The 19134-nt window shown below is 42.7% G+C and overlaps 1 protein-coding gene across 1 annotated transcript in view; it reads right to left on the bottom strand.

Moving 5' to 3' along the window:
- Nucleotides 1-7661: 7661 nt before the first annotated feature.
- LOC310879785 (monocarboxylate transporter 2) overlaps nucleotides 7662-19134 on the bottom strand; it is a gene marked incomplete at both ends in the record, with an annotated part of 15031 nt that continues 3558 nt past the window's right edge. The window contains 6 exon segments of the mRNA XM_083794615.1: nucleotides 7662-7921; nucleotides 12304-12563; nucleotides 14238-14461; nucleotides 15851-15923; nucleotides 15925-16168; nucleotides 17061-17204. Of these exon segments, the coding sequence (XP_083650741.1) occupies nucleotides 7662-7921; nucleotides 12304-12563; nucleotides 14238-14461; nucleotides 15851-15923; nucleotides 15925-16168; nucleotides 17061-17204 (1205 nt within the window).

Genomic DNA, 19134 nt, shown 5'->3' with positions numbered 1-19134 from the left:
TTCTGAGAGTGAAGAGGACAGCGACAGGTTGGCCAAAGAGACTGGGGGGGGGGGGGGGGGGGGGGGCAAGAAAAAAAGTACTCCTTTCAGCAACAATGGCTGGCACAGTTCCCGTGGTTGCGATACGAGGTGTGTGTTTATTGCAAGCAATGTGGCCCGTCCGTTGCAGTTGCAGGCAGCAGAACACAATTTGTTAATGGTTCGAAACGGTTTAAGGTTCAGTCATTAAAATTGCACAACGATAGCCTAAAGCACAAGACGTGCAGGGATCGCTGTATCACCAGAAGCGCCCAGCCTCTACCCTCCTCATTTAGTCGACTAGAGGAGAGCAATCGCTCATCTGAGAATGCTGAAAAATGATGATCAAGTTTAACACTGCGTACAACATCGCGAAAGAGGAACTCCCGTTCACCAAATACAAAACACAGATGGTCCTGATGAAGAAGAACGGACTGAACGTGAACTCTACATATTCCAACGACACTGCATGTCAGATGTGCACAGTTTGTGGGCGTGATAGCAGACACACTAAGGGGGAAACCCGCTGACAAAATCCGCCCCCCTACCTCTCGTTCATGCTAGACAGCTAGACGGTTCCACTGATAACTCCACCAAAGAGTGTGAGATAAATCAGATAATCTATGCCCGTATCATTGTCATTGATGATGGAAAACCATGTAATATCCTTGTTGGCCACGTTGAGGTTGAACATGCCCATGCAGAAGGTAAGTTGTGTGTCTCTGTTTCATATATATAGCCAAATAGGTTATTAATTATAATTTCATATATAATTTAATGTTTATTTAATGCCAACATGCCCAGCCCAGGTATCTTATAAAAACACTTGAAGTAGGTGCATTATGCATGAGATCAATGTGCGAGCAGGGCATCATGCAGGTTTCATTCACTGAGTTGAGCTCTATATGTTTTGAGCGTGTGTGTGTGTGTGTGTGAGAGAGAGGGAGAGAAAATATTAATATTCCATGTTATGTGCTTAATTTAAGGCGTTTATGCTTCAAAAACTATGGTATGGAAATTAACAACTATCATCATGATAAGGTCATGTATTAATAATACCACGCTATACAAAGAAAAATATGGTGCTACCTAATTTCTGGTGGTGCTACCTAATGAAAAGGTAGGTGGCACAAGTGCTACCTGTGAAAAAGTTAGTCTGGAGCCCTGCACACACACACACACACACACACACACACACACACACACACACACACACACACACACACACACACACACACACACACACACACACACACACAATACATTAGTGTCAGAAAGATATTTTCAAACTAAAGTTTTAAATAAGGCACAATAGCTTACATATCAGAGATCAATGAATGATTAATTGATTAGAGTAACGTTCACATTGCCCTCCAAGTATAGCAATACCACCGTGTATACAAACAAACAGCAAACCAACAGAAAATCTTTTTCCTCCATGTTGAAATGAACACAGCAGAACCCTTATCAGTACAAGGAACAGAGTCTATATATTAAAGTGAGCACCATTGTAATTAATATATCTAGGCTACTGCAGTATAGAACAAAGGAAACTGTATGAAATGCTGTACGTCAGTGCCAAACAAAAGAGTTATGTCTATGACAAAGTATAAAGCACTCTAATCGTGAAGCAAAATCGATCAATCAGGATCTAGTGAGTGACACTCCATATTAGATGTGTTAAAAGGACCACTTTCACCACTTTTCAACCTATCTTCATATAATTGGTCCTCACTAATGTTAATGATAAAATATCACTATTTTTGTCCTACTCCGTCTGTGTCTCATAGGCCTTCTATGAGACACAGACTGGTTTCTGAACCGCCCACAGCCCTCCTATGAGACACAGACTGGTTTCTGAAATGCCCGCAGCCCTCCTATGAGACACAGACTGGTTTCTGAACTGCCCACAGCCCTCCTATGAGACACAGACTGGTTTCTGAACAGCCCACAGCCCTCCTATGAGACACAGACTGGTTTCTGAACCGCCCACAGCCCTCCTATGAGACAGACTGGTTTCTGAACCGTCCACAGCCCTCCTATGAGACACAGACTGGTTTCTGAACCGCCCACAGCCCTCCTATGAGACACAGACTGGTTTCTGAACTGCCCACAGCCCTCCTATGAGACACAGACTGGTTTCTGAACTGCCCACAGCCCTCCTATGAGACACAGACTGGTTTCTGAACCGCCCACAGCCCTCCTATGAGACACAGACTGGTTTCTGAACTGCCCACAGCCCTCCTATGAGACACAGACCGAGTAGAAAAACAATGGTGGCATTTTATCTTGAACATTAGTGAGGACCAATTACTATATACTGTATGCAGATGGGTTGAAAAGTGGAATTAATGTCGCATCCCTAGCAAAGTAGGTGAAACTTCACGTCATGTGAACACAGAAGTGGGTTCATGATATTATACGACCTACTGTATCAACATTATACTTTTATATCAATAGTGCACACAGAGAGTGTGAAGTGCTCTCCGTCTCATACAAACAATGAAATAAAACGGTTTAGGTTCACATCACATTCGGACGAGTTTCCAGCCTTTGATGGCTTATATACGACATCTGTTCCATTGCACGATTAAAGCCTGCATACATGTCGCTTGATTTAGCACATCCAAATTTAAACCCCATCAACATACAGTTGATAACCCCATGAATGACAAACCATGTTCAACCATTTCGTACACCAGCATGAAGACATTTTGCTGTTAAATAAAGCATATACTCAATTCAAAATACATCATTCTAAATCCACATTGTTTTGATCAAATTCTTCAGAAAACACAAAAAGAAGAAATAAGAGGAATGGACTCTAAAGGTCCCTGCACACTGGACGACGGGTTTTCGGATTTTTAGCTGCGTTTTTTTCCATCGGTTTTCCGAAAAATGTGTCCAGCGTGCAACCACCTGATTGGATAAGGCTGACGGTGTAACACAGCATTAAAGGACCACTTCACCACTTCTCTTCCTATAATTGTCCTCACTAATGTTCATGATAAAATACCAAAAAAAAAATCCTACTCAGTCTGTGTCTCATAGGAAAGGCTGTGGGGCAGTTCAGAAACCCGTCCACCAGTGACATCATCAATGGTGAATCCAAGCCAATAGAAACGGCAGGCTGTCTTTTCCTGAAAAGTTGCAATGCAAAAGTTGAAGCCATCGTTCTCACGATAATAAGAATGTAAATATATTTTAAAACAAATATTGTTTTAAAAAAACAATATGCCTAATGATCATGTCACTGGTGGACGGGTGTCCGAACTGCCCAAAGCCCTCCTATGAGACACAGACTGAGTAGGACAAAATGGTGATTTATCATGAACATTAATGATGACCATTTATATGAAGAGATGTTGAAAAGTGGTGAAGTGGTCCTTTAAATGAACCCTCATAATGTCTTCAGTGGGAGTTAAATGGCCATCCGTTTTGGTCCTTCAAAATAAAAGACATCACATTTTAACACAATCATCTGCATAATTTTTTTAACGCATAGTAATTTTCGTCCTATAGTAAATACTAGTATATAGAGAAGCATTCGTGGCACAAATCAAAACGTTGCACGCCCAACAAAACCAGGCATCCATAATAAAAAATAAAAGAAATCAATCATTTCCCCAATCATTTCCGAAAACAGCAGAAACTGCAGATCTAACTTGAGGGGAGCTTGGTTTCATCTTTTGGTCTAGACATGTTGGAACCAGCAGAGGGCAGTGTTGTTTAAAGTGTACATTCCCTCACACATCAAGTGCATTTCTGTATCATTACATTTAGCACTTTTTACCCCGTTTGCAAGTGGACAAAAAGAAAGTGTGCAAAGAAATCAAAAGGAAGTTAACAAGTCATCCAAAATGCTCACAGCTATTACATTGAAACAAAATTACATAAATTAAATAAAAAAAAAACAGACAAAAACTGTCTAAATCTGTGTGAAATGCTGGTAGGCAGTGCGGAACAGTTTGTGACTTTAATACAGCAGATCTATTTGTCTATGGACAAATAGATTGTCCATAGATTCAAACGGTTATAGTCAAGACAACTTACAGTGAGTACGAGTCAAGACCAAGACCGCCTCTTAAGATCCAAGACGAACAAATGATTGAGACAAATTCAACCCCAGAATTCCACAGTACATTCAGAGTGTTAAGAGCTGTGCACAACTCTTTCACAACTACATTAACCCACAATACACCATTAGCACCATACATTTAAATATCCATTTGAAATGTAGGCCAAATACACAGTGTAGTTTATAAATAAACTAACAGCGGTGATACAAGCACAAACTCAACTGTGCCACTAATGAAAAAGGAAGGAAAAGAAAAACACTTTTGTTCGTTGTTCCACTTTGAACCCCAACATCCACATTCTGGAGGAGGATATTAGCCAGAAACAGCACCTCTACCAGCTTGTAGATCAGCTATTTTTGGCCAAGAGATTTGGTGTAGACAGAAGGAAAGGTACAGAGATCTATCCCACTATTAAAGGGCTTAAAGGTTCCTGTTTCCTGACATTCATTTTCATTTATTTTTCGTTTTTCTTTTAGGTTTCATGACCTCATTTACACCCCCCAAAAAACTGAACTTTAAACATTCAGTGGATTTTTTCTGTGGTCTGGAGTTTTCTCTGGGGTTTGGAAGCCTTTTGAGCTGCAATGAAAAACAGGCAAAACAGTGAAAACAGTGACATCTGCTGGCGAAACCCCATTGACATACAGTATAGGGATTTGCAGGCTGTGACATCACAAACAGCAGGAACACCAAAGCACTTGTTTGAGCCAGAAAACCACAGAAAATCTACTGAATGTTTAAAAAGTTCAGGTTTTTTGGGTGTTTTTTTTAGCTCAGAAAACAAAACAAAAACAAATACCCATTCTGGGCGGGAACCCCTTTTGGTGTAAGCATTATGTTCTGCTTTAGCTATTGAAAAATAGCAGATCTATACAAGCTCATAGCGCGCCACCGAGTGGCGCGCTACGAGCTTGTAGGTCTGCTATTTTTGAAAAATCGAAGAACGACCGACATAGAAACATAGCTTTTTCAAAAAACTGTCAGGATGTAGAAGACATTTTTTAGAATCTGATCTCAGGTCAAAATGGGTTAAATTAGATGTGGAAAGGAGTTTGAGAGCAGTGTCATTTAAGACCAATTTGGTTCAAACATAATAATATTATGAGGATGCGATCTAGAGCAGGTCTCGAAACAACCGAACCCTATGAGGATGCGATCTAGAGCAGGTCTCGAAACAACCGAACCCTCAAGAACGCCACAGCAGACGGATTTCACAGACGGACGGAGAAACTCATTTTCTTTTCTATAATAATTGATTGTTAATATTGCATATTGCTCAATAGATACAACTGAAATGTAAAATAGGCTTTTTAAATCAAGTGCATCATCAATGTATTAATATTATATATTATTAATTGTCTTCATGGGATCAATAAAAGGTCTAAGTGCATACATGGTGTTAGTATTTTTTACTAGTGTTAAGGTTCCACATTAAATCTTTTAAAGTCATTAAATATATTTGCATGGATCTTATTTAAGTGATCGTGGTTAGTGGTTAGACTTAATACGATACAGGTGGTTTAGTTTTTTAGGATTAGTTAGTTAATATTATGAAGATGCGTGTGTGTGTGTGTGTGTGTGTGTGTGTGTGTGTGTGTGTGTGTGTGCGTACGTGTATAATACTTACTAGTATTCACCTTCTTTTACACTTAAGGCATTGTATCACACGCCACCTTCTCAGACTTTTATTTGTATTACTTTTATACTGACCAGAACGTCATGCGTTTCCCTGTGTATATAAATATAGGTGCATAAATCAACGCATAAAGACTATATAATATAATATTGCTCGTGGGCTCTAGATTTGGTACGAGAGACAAAACGAAACAAACACTTAATTAATGCACACGCGCCGATGGTTTTGGTCATTTTGTACATCGTTAAGGGCCAAAGGGCGGGAACCCCCCCCCCCCCCACTACATTCATCCTCAATGGAACTAATTGAATTGCATCAGATTGTTAAATAATTACCTATGAGGTGAAGTATGGCCCTTTTCTTTTAACGATACATGAATGCAGCAAACATTGCAAAAGGTGCAATATGCAATAGTAGTTATACTACAGTAACCACGGTTCAGTATCTTGATCTAAAGTGGGTTTAATATGACACATATCTTAATATGACACATATTGTAGGTTATTGTCCTTATTTGGTTTGAAGTCCAAACGTATACTTTAAAAAATGCGCGGGGGGAAAAAAAAACGTATCACTGCAACAAAAAAACAAAAAATAAAGTTTGACATAATATCGATTATATATAATATTATCATCATCGTCACAATATGTCTATATATTTCCCCAGCCCTGATACGCAGTGCTCAGAGAGTCGACAGCATTAATACCATGGTGGGCACCAAGAAGAGGCACCAGCATGCCAACCGCATCTGGCCCTTTTTTTGGATTTGCATTAATACATAAGTTATTAATACAGAGTAATGTCAGCTATTTGCCACCAGCCGTATAACTTCATCTGTCCCTTTAAGTTAATGTCGTGAGGATCAAAGCTCTGATCTTCCCGTCCCACAGTCCCAGAGCACGCGCTTCTATCCTATCCAGATATAATAATACGTATCTGCACGATGCCAACGTCGCTCTCTATGTACGTCAACTTGTTGAACATCGGGAGCCTCGATCGGAAAACAGATGGATGTGTTCGCTGGCGCGTCGCGTCGAGGTTTCAGTGGCACTGGCTAAATACAAAACAAAAACAAAAACAAAAGCTACGCACCCTATCCTGCTCCGCATGCAGACCGCTAGGATGTAGCGTCGCCATTCTCCGCCCAACGAACCTTCCACCCGTGCATTATTGTTACACGGCAACACCCCAGTATTTTTGCAACTAAAGTAAGTAGTCCAATGGGGCGTTGGGCGGTGGTCGCCCCTTTTCAGAAGACATATCTGACTCACAGTGTCGTTTTACTATAATAATAAGTAATACACTACTTGTTACTTTTTGGCAGTTAGACCAGCGTTGTTGAAGAAGTGCAGAAGACCCTTTTGCAGAGAGCCCTGGATAGAAGCCTGGAGGATGGACGCCTCTTGACTCAGAGTTTGGTTTGATCACAGCAGTAGTAGTAGTAGTAGTAGTAGTAGCAGAGCGTCAAATGGAACCAAATGGACCCGTACGGGTCCATTTGGTTCCATTTGACGCTCTGCCAGCGATGCGAGCGAACAAACGATGAAATCTCATTAGAATACACGTTGTTTTCTTTTCCAACGAGACCTGTCCTGACGTACCGCAAGTGTCCAGCGACGTCCTATTGGCTCGCAGAGTCTATTTGAGCGAGCAGGTTTCGCCGCGGCCTCACGAACACTTTTTATTGGGTGAGAGATCTACACGCTAAACTATTTATTGGTTATTTGATTGACGTCGCAACAACAACAACAAACGGGCGAGGATAGTTTTTCCGGGCGTGGTGGGAACGCTCGCTCCTCTGCCTGTGTAGATGAGGTGTGACCCCCGACCACCCCCAAGGACAGGTATAAGGACTAGATGTTGGTCTCGTCGTGCTGTGTAGATGAGGTGTGACCCCCGACCCCCCCTCCAAGGAGAGGTATAAGGACTAGATGTTGGTCTCGTGCTGCATGGCCTCCTTGCGTTCCTCAGGAGAGGACAGAGGCGTGTCGGTGTCCGTTCGGACGTGCACGGCGTCCTCCGTGTCCGCCTGTTTGTACGTCACCGCGTCGTGCTTGCTGCGCTCGCGCTCCAGCAGGCGGTAGTTGATGAAGTTCCCGACGAAGAGCCAGACGCTGGCCACGGTGACGATGACGCCGCAGCAGAAGTACATGTACTTGTAGTTCTTGGTGACGTCGACCAGCATGCCTGTACGTACGGGAGAAAACGACATGGTTTCATTCATGTAGATCATACATGGGCAACTGGTGGCCCGGGGGCCACATGCGGCCCCCACCTTTACTTAATGTGGCCCTCAGGTTAATGTCGGAATACTGACATAATATTGGTTTCAGCTGTTTACAACTCCACAACATGCAAACATGACCCGCTTTAATTACTTCAGTCTAAATTAGTAGCTCAATGCTCAACACAAGTATAACTAGAACTGCACTCTGTCGAGTGCATACTTGCTTGTTGCACACTAGTAGGCCATAAATGGCCAACTAGTGCGCAAGCAGAGCGCGCATGTAATCTTTTCGCCCGCTGTAAACTGCCAAATTTCAGTATCTCTGTGAAGGAACGTTTGAAATGATTAATGTTTAGATGTAATTATTTGCTACCTACTATACATGTAATCATTTAGTATTAAGTATGATTCTAGTTTCTATCTATATAAGAAATACTGTTTTATTGTTGTAGATATATTCTGGATCCATTTTTTGTTTTTCAGAGACAAATAAATCATTTATATGTGTTGAAAAAAAAAGGTATATAAACTGAATTAAAATATGTTATACAGTATACTTTTTCTGTAAACGGTGGAATCTCAATATCTCTGTGAAGGAACATTTGAAATGTGTAATTATTAGGTGTAACTATTTACTACCTATCTAATTTATGTATGTAAACGCCTATAAAAAAAAGTATATAAACTGAATTAAAAATGTAATTTTAATTTTAAATCTATTTCATGTTAGACTATAGTGATATTAATACTAAATCATGGTCAGAGTAATATGTGTCTCTAACTTCAATTTCTATAATAATACTTTCACATTTGTTAAAATATACATGATCTAAAATATTTCCGTAATCTGTAGTTGGATTTGTATTTAATTGTTTAAAGCCTAATTTTGACATGTAGGTCTTTATACTTCTTTCTATCTCAGTATTATGGTCTTCATTGAAATCTCCTATTATCAAAATTGCAGAAGTCGGAGATGATATGTACTGTATCATGTATTCGAGAAATGTGTTTAATTTTGAAAGGTCTGTTTTAGGTGATCTGTACATAAGAATGATATATAGATTTTTATCTTTTACATGTATACATATATGTTCTACTTTCTCTAATATCCTGCTTTCAGTTGGAATTCTTTCAATGGAAATATCTTCTTTTATAGCAAACATAAGGTTTCTTACGTCATCATTTAGAGCTAGTCATACACGTATGTGTATGACTAGCTCTAAATGATGACGTAAGAAATACGTGTATGACCAGCTCTAAATGATGACGTAAGAGATATGGTCATTTCGTCATCATTGGTCCAGCAATACAGGCATATACTATATACGTATATCTATATACTCTATACTCTATACTGTATAAAGTGTGTAGTTGTAAGTTGATTAGCGGTATTCTGTGATCGGCCTGGTCCAAAAACCGTGACAGCAAAAAAAACGTTCCGCCATTTCAGGACCCCCCCAGAAAAACATCAAATCTGTGCCCGTATTGCTGGACCAATGATGACGAAATGACCATATTTCTTACGTCATCATTTAGAGCTAGTCATACACATACGTGTATGACTAGCTCTAAATGATGACGTAAGAAATACGTGTATGACCAGCTCTAAATGATGACGTAAGAGATATGGTCATTTCGTCATCATTGGTCCAGCAATACGGGCACAGATTTGATGTTTTTCTGGGGGGGTCCTGAAATGGCGGAACGGCTGTCACGACAAATGGACCAGGCCGATCACATTACTTGCGCGCTCTGCTTGCGCAAGTAATGAAAGGCATTTGAAATTACATAGAAATGTAAATTTTCAGGATTCCAATTAAAAGATAGCAAAAAATATTCAAGATTTCAATTCGAATATAGAAATAATGGCAGACACGTTTTGAGCTTGTAGATCTGCTATTTTTTCTATATTCGACAGCAATGTGGCCCTCTGGAGTGAGTGTGGAAATATAGTGGCCCTCTCCATCGTCAAAGTTGCCTACCCCTGATGTAGATATTTCCACCGTTTAGACGTTGTTAGATGTTAGATCCTTAGGCTTATGAATGATCCGTGATGACTGTTGTTTATGTATTTGATGTATCGCCATGTGTGGTTCTTGCTTACTGTAAATCGCTCTGGATTAAGAGCGTCTGCTAAATGCCTAAATTGTAAAAACCTATTTTTAAACTGTGAAAGCCTACGTGACTATTCAGTAGTTCATGCTCAATGCCATTAGGAGAACTTTGAGGTAAGATTTGTTTCTAAATGTCTTGTGTCAATATTGAATTACTTTGATACCTTATCAATGATCCCGTTTAGCCTGTTTTAGGCATTATGTTACGCTTTTTGACAAATAGCAGATCTACAACATTGAGTTGAGATGCTATGAATTGCATTGAGTTAGTCACAATGTAAGTTGCTTGAATTAGATGTGAAGCTGTCAGCAGTGGCCATAGAGCTAAGCAGTGTTGATTTCATCCACTAAAACTATGACGAAAAATGTTAATCGACTATTTTTTCACTGACGAAAACCAAATAAAATCTAAGCCACGCCAGATAAAAAAGTAAAGTAAAATGTCAGGGAGGGACTAGTGGAACTGAAAGTCAAGTCATGTTATGCTCGGGTGCATGCTGAAAATAGCAGATCTACAAGCTCACAATATTGTATTTTATGCATACTTTATGGGTGAATTATGCATTGTCTCATCTGTAATTGACATGTACGATGATGTATCATTGAAGTGTAGTTTTATTGAAGTGTAGTTTTATTCCTGTCTCTTGGCCAGTTCCAACTTGACAAACAGACTCTGTCTGTCTGTGTTTTTACTGGTTAAATAAAATATGTAAATATAAACAATCACACCTGTGTGATGTGAGCAGCGCTCTTATCATCACATACATGCATCTCATTACGACCAATCACCATTTTGCGTCCTCACTTTTCTGTGCTCACTTTTTATCCTCAATATGTACTTTGCTCAGCCAATCAAATTAATCGCTATGGGGTGCTCAGCCAATCAATTCATCGCTATGGGGTGCTCAGCCAATCAATTCATTGCTATGGGGCGCTCAGCCAATCAATTCATTGCTATGGGGTGCTCAGCCAATCAATTCATTGCTATGGGGTGCTCAGCCAATCAATTCATTGCTATGGGGTGCTCAGCCAATCAATTCATTGCTATGGGGTGCTCAGCCAATCAATTCATTGCTATTGGGTGCACACACAAACACACAAAGTTGAGCATAGGAGGGCTCTAGCCGCAGAGTTCATTTCGTCGACTAAAAGACTACCTTTTTCCACTGACGAAAACTAAATGGAAACAAAATGAAAACTAAGCTATGATGACTAAAACTAAGACTAAATATATCGACAATTTTTCGTCAACAAATAAAAACTAGACTAAAATGTTAGGAAGGGACTAGTGGACAAGAGATTCAGTACAAGTCATTTTACACTTGGTTGCAGCCGATCTACAAGCTCACAACGCGCTCACACGTGTAAAAACAGTCATTACGACGGAATCAGGGTCCGCCAAAATCATTTTTAGTCGACTAAATCAACTGTACATTTAGTCGACTAAAACTAGACTAAATCAAAATCAACACTGGCTAGCCCTAGCTAGCCCCTCAGATAAAGGAAGGCATTGTGGCATGTCGCTAGGCAACAGGCCGCCAGGTAAGCATGCGTCCCGAGGGGGAGAGAGGCAGAGTCCAGCCGAGAAGACCACGCCTACCACTCGGCCAGCTGGTAGACGGCCGCTACGTACCCGCCTACATTCTGTCTCAAGTTCATTCCTACTCATCAAGGCCACCTGTGAGCCCAGACACACAGACAAAATGCAGACGAGGCTGCCTCTGCCCTCATTTCCTCTCTGACGCTCTGAGGGAACAGGTCGGGCCAGGCTCTGGCGGTAAGCGACTCCACTCACATTCACACACACACTCGACCCACACCAGTGATACATGTGAAGCAATCACTAATCCCCACGTCTCTCTTCCACCTATAGGTAACCCGCTCCCGATTGTGAATCGGAACCTAGACCCCTCCCATGGCTGGATTGAGACGGGGAACGCAGTACCCGGCATTGTGTCTCAGCCAGGAGTAATATTGACATTGTGACAGACATTCACCGTGAGCCTCTTGTATAGGGATAGAGCCGGCCAGTGCCACCCGTAGGGACAGACGGGAAAGCCTGGAGCTCCCGCAATTGAGTGACATTTGTTGACTTTGTGCATTTATGTTTAATCTCTTGATCAAACCCATGTCCACGGGTCTGTGAACAATAAACCAGCCGAATAGGCGATATCCTGTGCCATCTGAGTGTCCTGGTGTTGTTCAGTCCCCACAGCATATATAAATACCTGCGAGTGGAGGGCCCAGCAGCACCGGGCAGCACTCCACGATGGTGGTGAGCCCGACGGCGCTGGAGAACCGCGGGGCGCCCACTAGGTCCATGAGGGTCTCGAACAGCACCGAGCTGACCATGCCGAAGGCGAAGCCGAAGAACACGGCGTAGACCACCAGGCCCGTGTAGGTGTCGGCCAGCGGACACAGCATGTGACACAGCCCGTTGTAGAGCACGGCGAAGCTGAAGAAGTACTGGATCCTGGGACGGATCCACCTGGGGGGGGGGGGGGGGGGGAGGGGGGAGGGGGATACAATCCAACCATTAACCCGTTTAGATCTGAGATCAGGCTCTAAAAATGTCTTCTACATCCTGACAGTTTTCTGAAAAAGCTATGTTTGTTTCTATATGTCAGTCGTTCTTCGATTTTTCAAAAATAGCAGACCTGCAAGCTCGTAGCGCGCCACTCGGTGGCGCGCTATGAGCTTGTAGATCTGCAATTTTTCAATAGCTAAAGCTAATAACGTAATGCTAATACCAAAAGGGGTTCCCGCCCCCAAAATCCTGACAGTTTTCTGAAAAAACCCTATGGTTCTATGTGTCAGTGGTTCTCAAACTATTTCATGTCAAGGACCCCAAAAAATTATATGTAATTGGCCGCCGACCCACATCTGAAAATATGTTGTTCCAGGTACCCACCCCCCCCCCCCCCCCCCCCCCCCCCCCAGAAGCAAAGATTCGAGTTAAAAACATTCGCTCTGAAAGAATATATATTCAAAGATTTGCGCCACATTTTCAAATATGAACTTGTAGGTCTTGTAGATCTGCTTGTAGATCTGCTATTTTTCAATAGCTAAACTATAACATAATGCTTTAAAACACCAAAAGGGGTTCCCGCCCCCAAAACCTACTGTATGCAATCTCATTTTGTGAAGAATCATGAAGAACGGTGCAGCAACTAGTTGGCCGTCCGATTCATTTTAGTTACTCTTTTTGCAATCTGGGAACCCATCGGCAAAAAAACAACAAAAAACAGCACCCTCTGCAGGCCCCAGCAGATATAATGTGTATAACAGGATGTTGGCCCGTTTGCCCCGGGCTCAGCCCTCCACTTCCTGTGGTGCGTCTGTGTTTTCATTCCCACTGTCAACAGTGTGTATACTACACATTCTGAATGGCCTTGTGGACAGATTCGGTAGCGCATCACAGAATCTGTTCTTGAGAGATTACTCTTTTTTTAATCTCGCCGCAAAGCAGGGTGCTATTAACCTGACGCTGCCAGATCCAAGAAGCTTGCTAAACACATTTGTTTCACAGCTTATTGGGATCTGGGATCTCGGGAGCCAATTCGATGACGGGGCTGTTCCTTTTTTTCAAGATACTTGGTAGATGATTGGATGGGACCGTCTGTCTATCACCGTGTGGGCGTGCAAACACAACCAATCATATTGACGTGTCTACATGACGTATGGTAAATGAAACTCTTGCCGAAGCCAGTCGGGAGGAGAGCAAAAACACATTTTCCACGCAGAAAAGCCTTCAGTGCCATACTTTGCTCTTCTTTCAACGAAGAAATATTGTCCAGTTGAGAAATAACTGATGTTATTGCAGCATCTATCGTCATATCGGTCTTGCTCATGGTAGCGGCCATGTTGACTAGTGAAAAAACTACAACACAAGAGCCGCTTCTATATAGCCTCACATCCGGTTTCGCACATATCCCGCCCTTAGCTCACGCTGATTGGTTCGAACCGGGTTTGTTTCGGTGTTAGCTCAACCCCCTGAGCGATCTCAGATGGATGCTGTCTTGGGGAACATGGTTACTCAATACCGCCCCCATCTGGCAGAGTCAGGTTAGGGTGCTATGGGCTATAGTTCCAAACATTGGAACTATCCCATTGAGATAGAATGAGCACTTCTGCATTCCACTTCTTCATTCCCCTAGCCTACCTGGAGTTAGCAAAGAGCCCCATGGAGGGCCTGGCCACCATGTCGGTGAAGGCCAGGATGGACAGCAGGAAGGCGGCCTGGTACTCGTCCACGCCCATGTCCTTGGCGTAGGCGGCCAGGAACACGATGGGCGCGAAGAATCCCAGGAACATGATGCAGTTTCCCGACAGGTAGATGAGGAAGCCTCGGTGCTTGAACAGAGACAGGTCCAGGTACTTGTTCACCTGTTGAAGAGGGTCCAAACAAACACTTAGAAAGGAAAACTACGAGATTCCATGAATTAGAAAACAAAATGTTTAAGTAGAAAATAGGGCGAAAATAGCAAAGCGAGGCGTTGAGAGTTTGTAGATCAGCTATTTTCACTAGTATGAATCCTGGGGGAGACATCAAACTTCTCTTTTGGGTCAATGTTTGGGAACGTCTGTCCTGTAACACCGATGCCGATGTAAAAATATTATAAGAATAAAGTAATTAGGCAATATGAAGACGACGAATAGGATGGTTAGGATGCCTCTCGGGCGTCTCCCTAGGGAGGTCCTCGATGCACGTCCCACTGGGAGGAGACCCCGGGTCAGACCAAGGCGCAGTTGGAGGAAACACATCGACTCACTGGCCTTGGGACGTCTCGGGATCCCCCAGGAGGAAGTCACTAATGTTGCTCTGGAGCTATCTGGTGGAGCCGTTTCCCCTGCGACCAGACTACGGATAAGCGGTTGAAGATGAATGGATGGATGGATATTATCCTTTGATGATATAAATTGTATTGTACTGTGATATACTGACATGTGTGACCAGATTTGACTGAGGGACTGCCATTGGATTCTTTTTACATTTTCGTTTGTTCATGTCATATGAAAGCAGGGAATCATTGCTTCAAATTGACATATTGGTTGTTGACCCACCAGTTTTGGAGATATGGCTTTATAGAGTAATGTCTTGCAGAGAAACGGCGAAAACAGGCTTGAAAGGTTCACTTCTGTGGACTCTAACATTACACCTAGCTACATGTTTAAGCCTTTATTTCATATTTACATGTCTTCTGTGCTCTCTAACATTACACCTAGCTACATGTGTAAGCCTTTATTTCTTATTTACATGTCTTCTGTGCTCTCTAACATTACACCTAGCTACATGTGTAAGCATTTATTTCTTATTTACATGTCTTCTGTGGTCTCTAACATTACACCTAGCTATATGTTTAATCATTTATTTCATATTTACAGCTCTGACATTGATTTCAGACATGCTTTAGTATGTGAAGAGATATGTTTCTACGTCAGTGGTTCTCAAACTATTTCATGTCAAGGAGCCTAAGAATTGTATGTATTTGACCGCCGACCCCCAAAATATGTTGTTCCAGGGACCTCCCCCAGAAGCAAAGATTTGAGTTAAAAAACGTTTGCTCTGAAAGAATATATATATTCAAAGATTTGCGCCACATTTTCACGATTTTTCAAAAATAGCACACCTACAAGCTCGTAGCGCGGCACTATGAGCTTGTAGATCTGCTATTTTTCAACAGCTAAAGCACAACATAATGCTTTAAAACACCAAAAAGGCGTTCGTTCCCGCCCCCAAAATGGGTTACATCATGAAAACTAAATGAAATGAACCTTGTCGTAGACGCTGCGCTTCTGGCTGGAGGTCTTCATGGCGGCGAGGGGCTCCTGCTCCTTCTTCTTGGAGGGCAGGGGGGCCCAGGGGCCTCATGAGGGAGCCCGCCACGCAGCAGTTGAGCAGCAGGCCCCCCAGGATGAAGAAGCTGCCCCTCCAGCCGAAGCTGTTGAACAGGTACTGGTTGAGAGGAGCCAGCGTGCTGAGGAACACGGGGCTGCCCGCCATGGCCAGGCCGTTGGCGATGGGACGCTTAGCGAAGAAGTACTTGCCGATCATCGTCAGCGATGGCTGGAGGTTGAACGCCAAGCCCAATCCTGTGGGGAAAAAAAGTTTATTAAAAAATATGTGCGAATATCTTAGTTATAATGAAATTATGAGTTGATGTGTGTGTGTGTGTGTGTGTGTGTGTGTGTGTGTGTGTGTGTGTGTTTTTTAACACTTTTTACTGCCGAGATCGCCTTTTGACGCCACACGGATGTAGCTAAAGCTCAAACATAACCTCCTATCACACTGACACACATGTAGCTAAAGCTCACCCTTACCTCCTATCACACTATGTAGCTAAAGCTTAACATCATAATCACACTATGTAGCTAAAGCTCTAATAACCGCCAATCACACCGATACAGATGTAGCTAAAGCGCGAACTTCCTCCTATGACACCGATACAGATGTAGCTAATGCTCGACCCACCTCCTATGACACCGATACAGATGTAGCTAAAGCTCGACCCACCTCCTATGACACCGATACAGATGTAGCTAAAGCTCGACCCACCTCCTATGACACCGATACAGATGTAGCTAAAGCTCGGACCTCCTCCTATTACACCGATACAGATGTAAAGCCGATACAGATGTAGCTAAAGCTCGACACACCTCCTATGACACCGATACAGATGTAAAGCCGATACAGATGTAGCTAAAGCTCGACACACCTCCTATGACACCGATACAGATGAAAAAGCAGATACAGATGTAGCTAAAGCTCACCCTCCTCCTATGACACCGATACAGTTGTAGCTAAAGCTCGGACCCACCTCCTATGACACCGATACAGTTGTAGCTAAAGCTCGGACCCACCTATGACACCGATACAGTTGTAGCTAAAGCTCGGACCCACCTCCTATGACACCGATACAGTTGTAGCTAAAGCTCACCCTCCTCCTATGACACCGATACAGTTGTAGCTAAAGCTCGGACCCACCTCCTATGACACCGATGCAGACGTAAAGCTGCACCACGTTGTTGCAGAAGGAGGCAGAGATCATGCCGATGGAACAGAGGACTCCTCCCATCATCATGACCGGCCGGCAGCCGTAGGTGTTCACCAGGACGGCACTGATGGGACCTGGAGGAACACACACACACACACACACACCATATCAGCACACGAGAACATGTGACTAGGATCCTGCAGTGCCGATTGGACCTGGATAGAAGCGATCACAACTGCTGCAACAACTGAACATTTGTTCAAAGACTGTTGGACAACAACTTCAGAAACTTTATACATCCACGTATGATAACAGCATCCTAAAGGTTATAGCAAGGAATATCACCTCTAATACTAAGCATGTGTTGTATATGGAGAATATAGGTTGCTACCTTCAGGAAGGAGATATGGTGTACCAGCATACAATAAGGTCAGACTAAAGAGGTCCTTTTTGTCCACCAGTCGACCTTGAGGCTTAATCAGGAGTTGTATAGTAGCCACGGGGTAATCTTAAGCGGTGGATATTGCTCTTGTCTTCATGTTTTTATGTATGTAAATTGTCTTGTTCTTTTTGTTATGTGAAAAATGTTTGTTACGCCATGATGACTATAAAACTAAGACTATATATATCAACTGAAAACTTTGTCAACCAATACAAACTAGACTAAAATGTTAGAGAGGGGGACTAGTGGAGAAGAGATCATTTTACGTTTTAGGTGTTGGCGCTCTGAAAATATCAGATCTATATGAGCTTGTAGATTGGCGGTTCTGGAGAACCATGGGTCCGACCGACTCGACACCGGGCACTGCACTCCCCGTGGGGGTGTGGAACGTGTGTGTCGAATTTGAAGTCGGTGGGGGGGGGGGGGGGGGGGGGGGGCGAACGGTTCTCGAGATACGTAGATTACAGCCGCACGTACATACGTACTGTACTGTATACAGACAGATGTACAGAGACATTTATAGATAGATGTTGACGTACAAGTCTTTTCCCTGCCTCTACTAATGTGACCACGCCTCGTCTCCTGTCCTTGAATCTCAACCGGGAAAAAAAGGAGTCGATTGCACAGGGAAATAAAGAAGTAATAAAAGATGTATACTTTAGTGAAATAACGGGTCTCATCATTACCAACCAGATATCAGATCAATGTCAGGGCTGTGCTATTTAACCCATTTAGAACTGGAACGCATCTGTGTCGCCTGAGCTTTTAACGACTTTAAACTGTTGAAAAATAGCAGATCTACAAGCACATAGCGCAGCACCGAGTGCTTGTAGATCTGCTATTTTTTTAAAGTCTATGCTATGCTATGCTTCTGGAAGGGGTCCCTGGAACAACACATATTCAGATGGGGGTCCGGTGGCCAATTTACATAATCATTCTGGGAGTCCTGAACCATGAAACAGTTTGAGCACCACTGACAATAGAAACATGGGGTTTTTCAGAAAACTGTCATGATTTAGAAGACCGTTTCTTTTGTAGAATCTAGTGGTCTCAGGTCTCAATGGCTTAGAAAACACGACGGGCGAGTGTCGTCTGACTTCATTCGCTCCGCATGAATCTATTATTTTGCGACCTTGAGGAAACTAGTATCACTCATTTGCATACCTAGCGGTGATGGGTATTCTCTCCGGGGCTCGGTGCGTGCGGGTGAATAAGACCCGGATCGGACTGCTCAACTTAAACCTCTCTTAAAGTCTCTCTCTTGTAGCAAAAACATTACAAGAGTAACTAAAATGAACCGGACAGACAACTAGTGCTGCAGTGTTGTTTTTGGCAGCAAATTTTGATTTTAGTTTTAGTCATAGTCTTTTGAATAGTTTTCATTTAGTTTTAGTCACATTTTAGTCACGTGGAATGTGTTAGTGTTAGTCTAGTTTTAGTCGACTAAATGTCATGAGATTTTAGTCGACTAAATCTACAGTTGATTTAGTCGACTAAAATGTATTTTGGCGGGTCTTGATGCCGTCGTAATGAGTGTTTTTACACACTGCTGAAAATAGCCGATCTACAAGCTCACAACGCGACGCATTGCGACGCGTTGTGAGATTGTAGATCGGCTATTT

This window comes from Protomyctophum parallelum, assembly GCF_964188405.1.
Source record: "Protomyctophum parallelum genome assembly, chromosome: 22".
Classification (NCBI taxonomy): domain Eukaryota; kingdom Metazoa; phylum Chordata; class Actinopteri; order Myctophiformes; family Myctophidae; genus Protomyctophum; species Protomyctophum parallelum.
The sequence above is the reverse complement of the archived record's forward strand: the minus strand, read 5'-3'. Positions and strand labels throughout refer to the sequence as shown.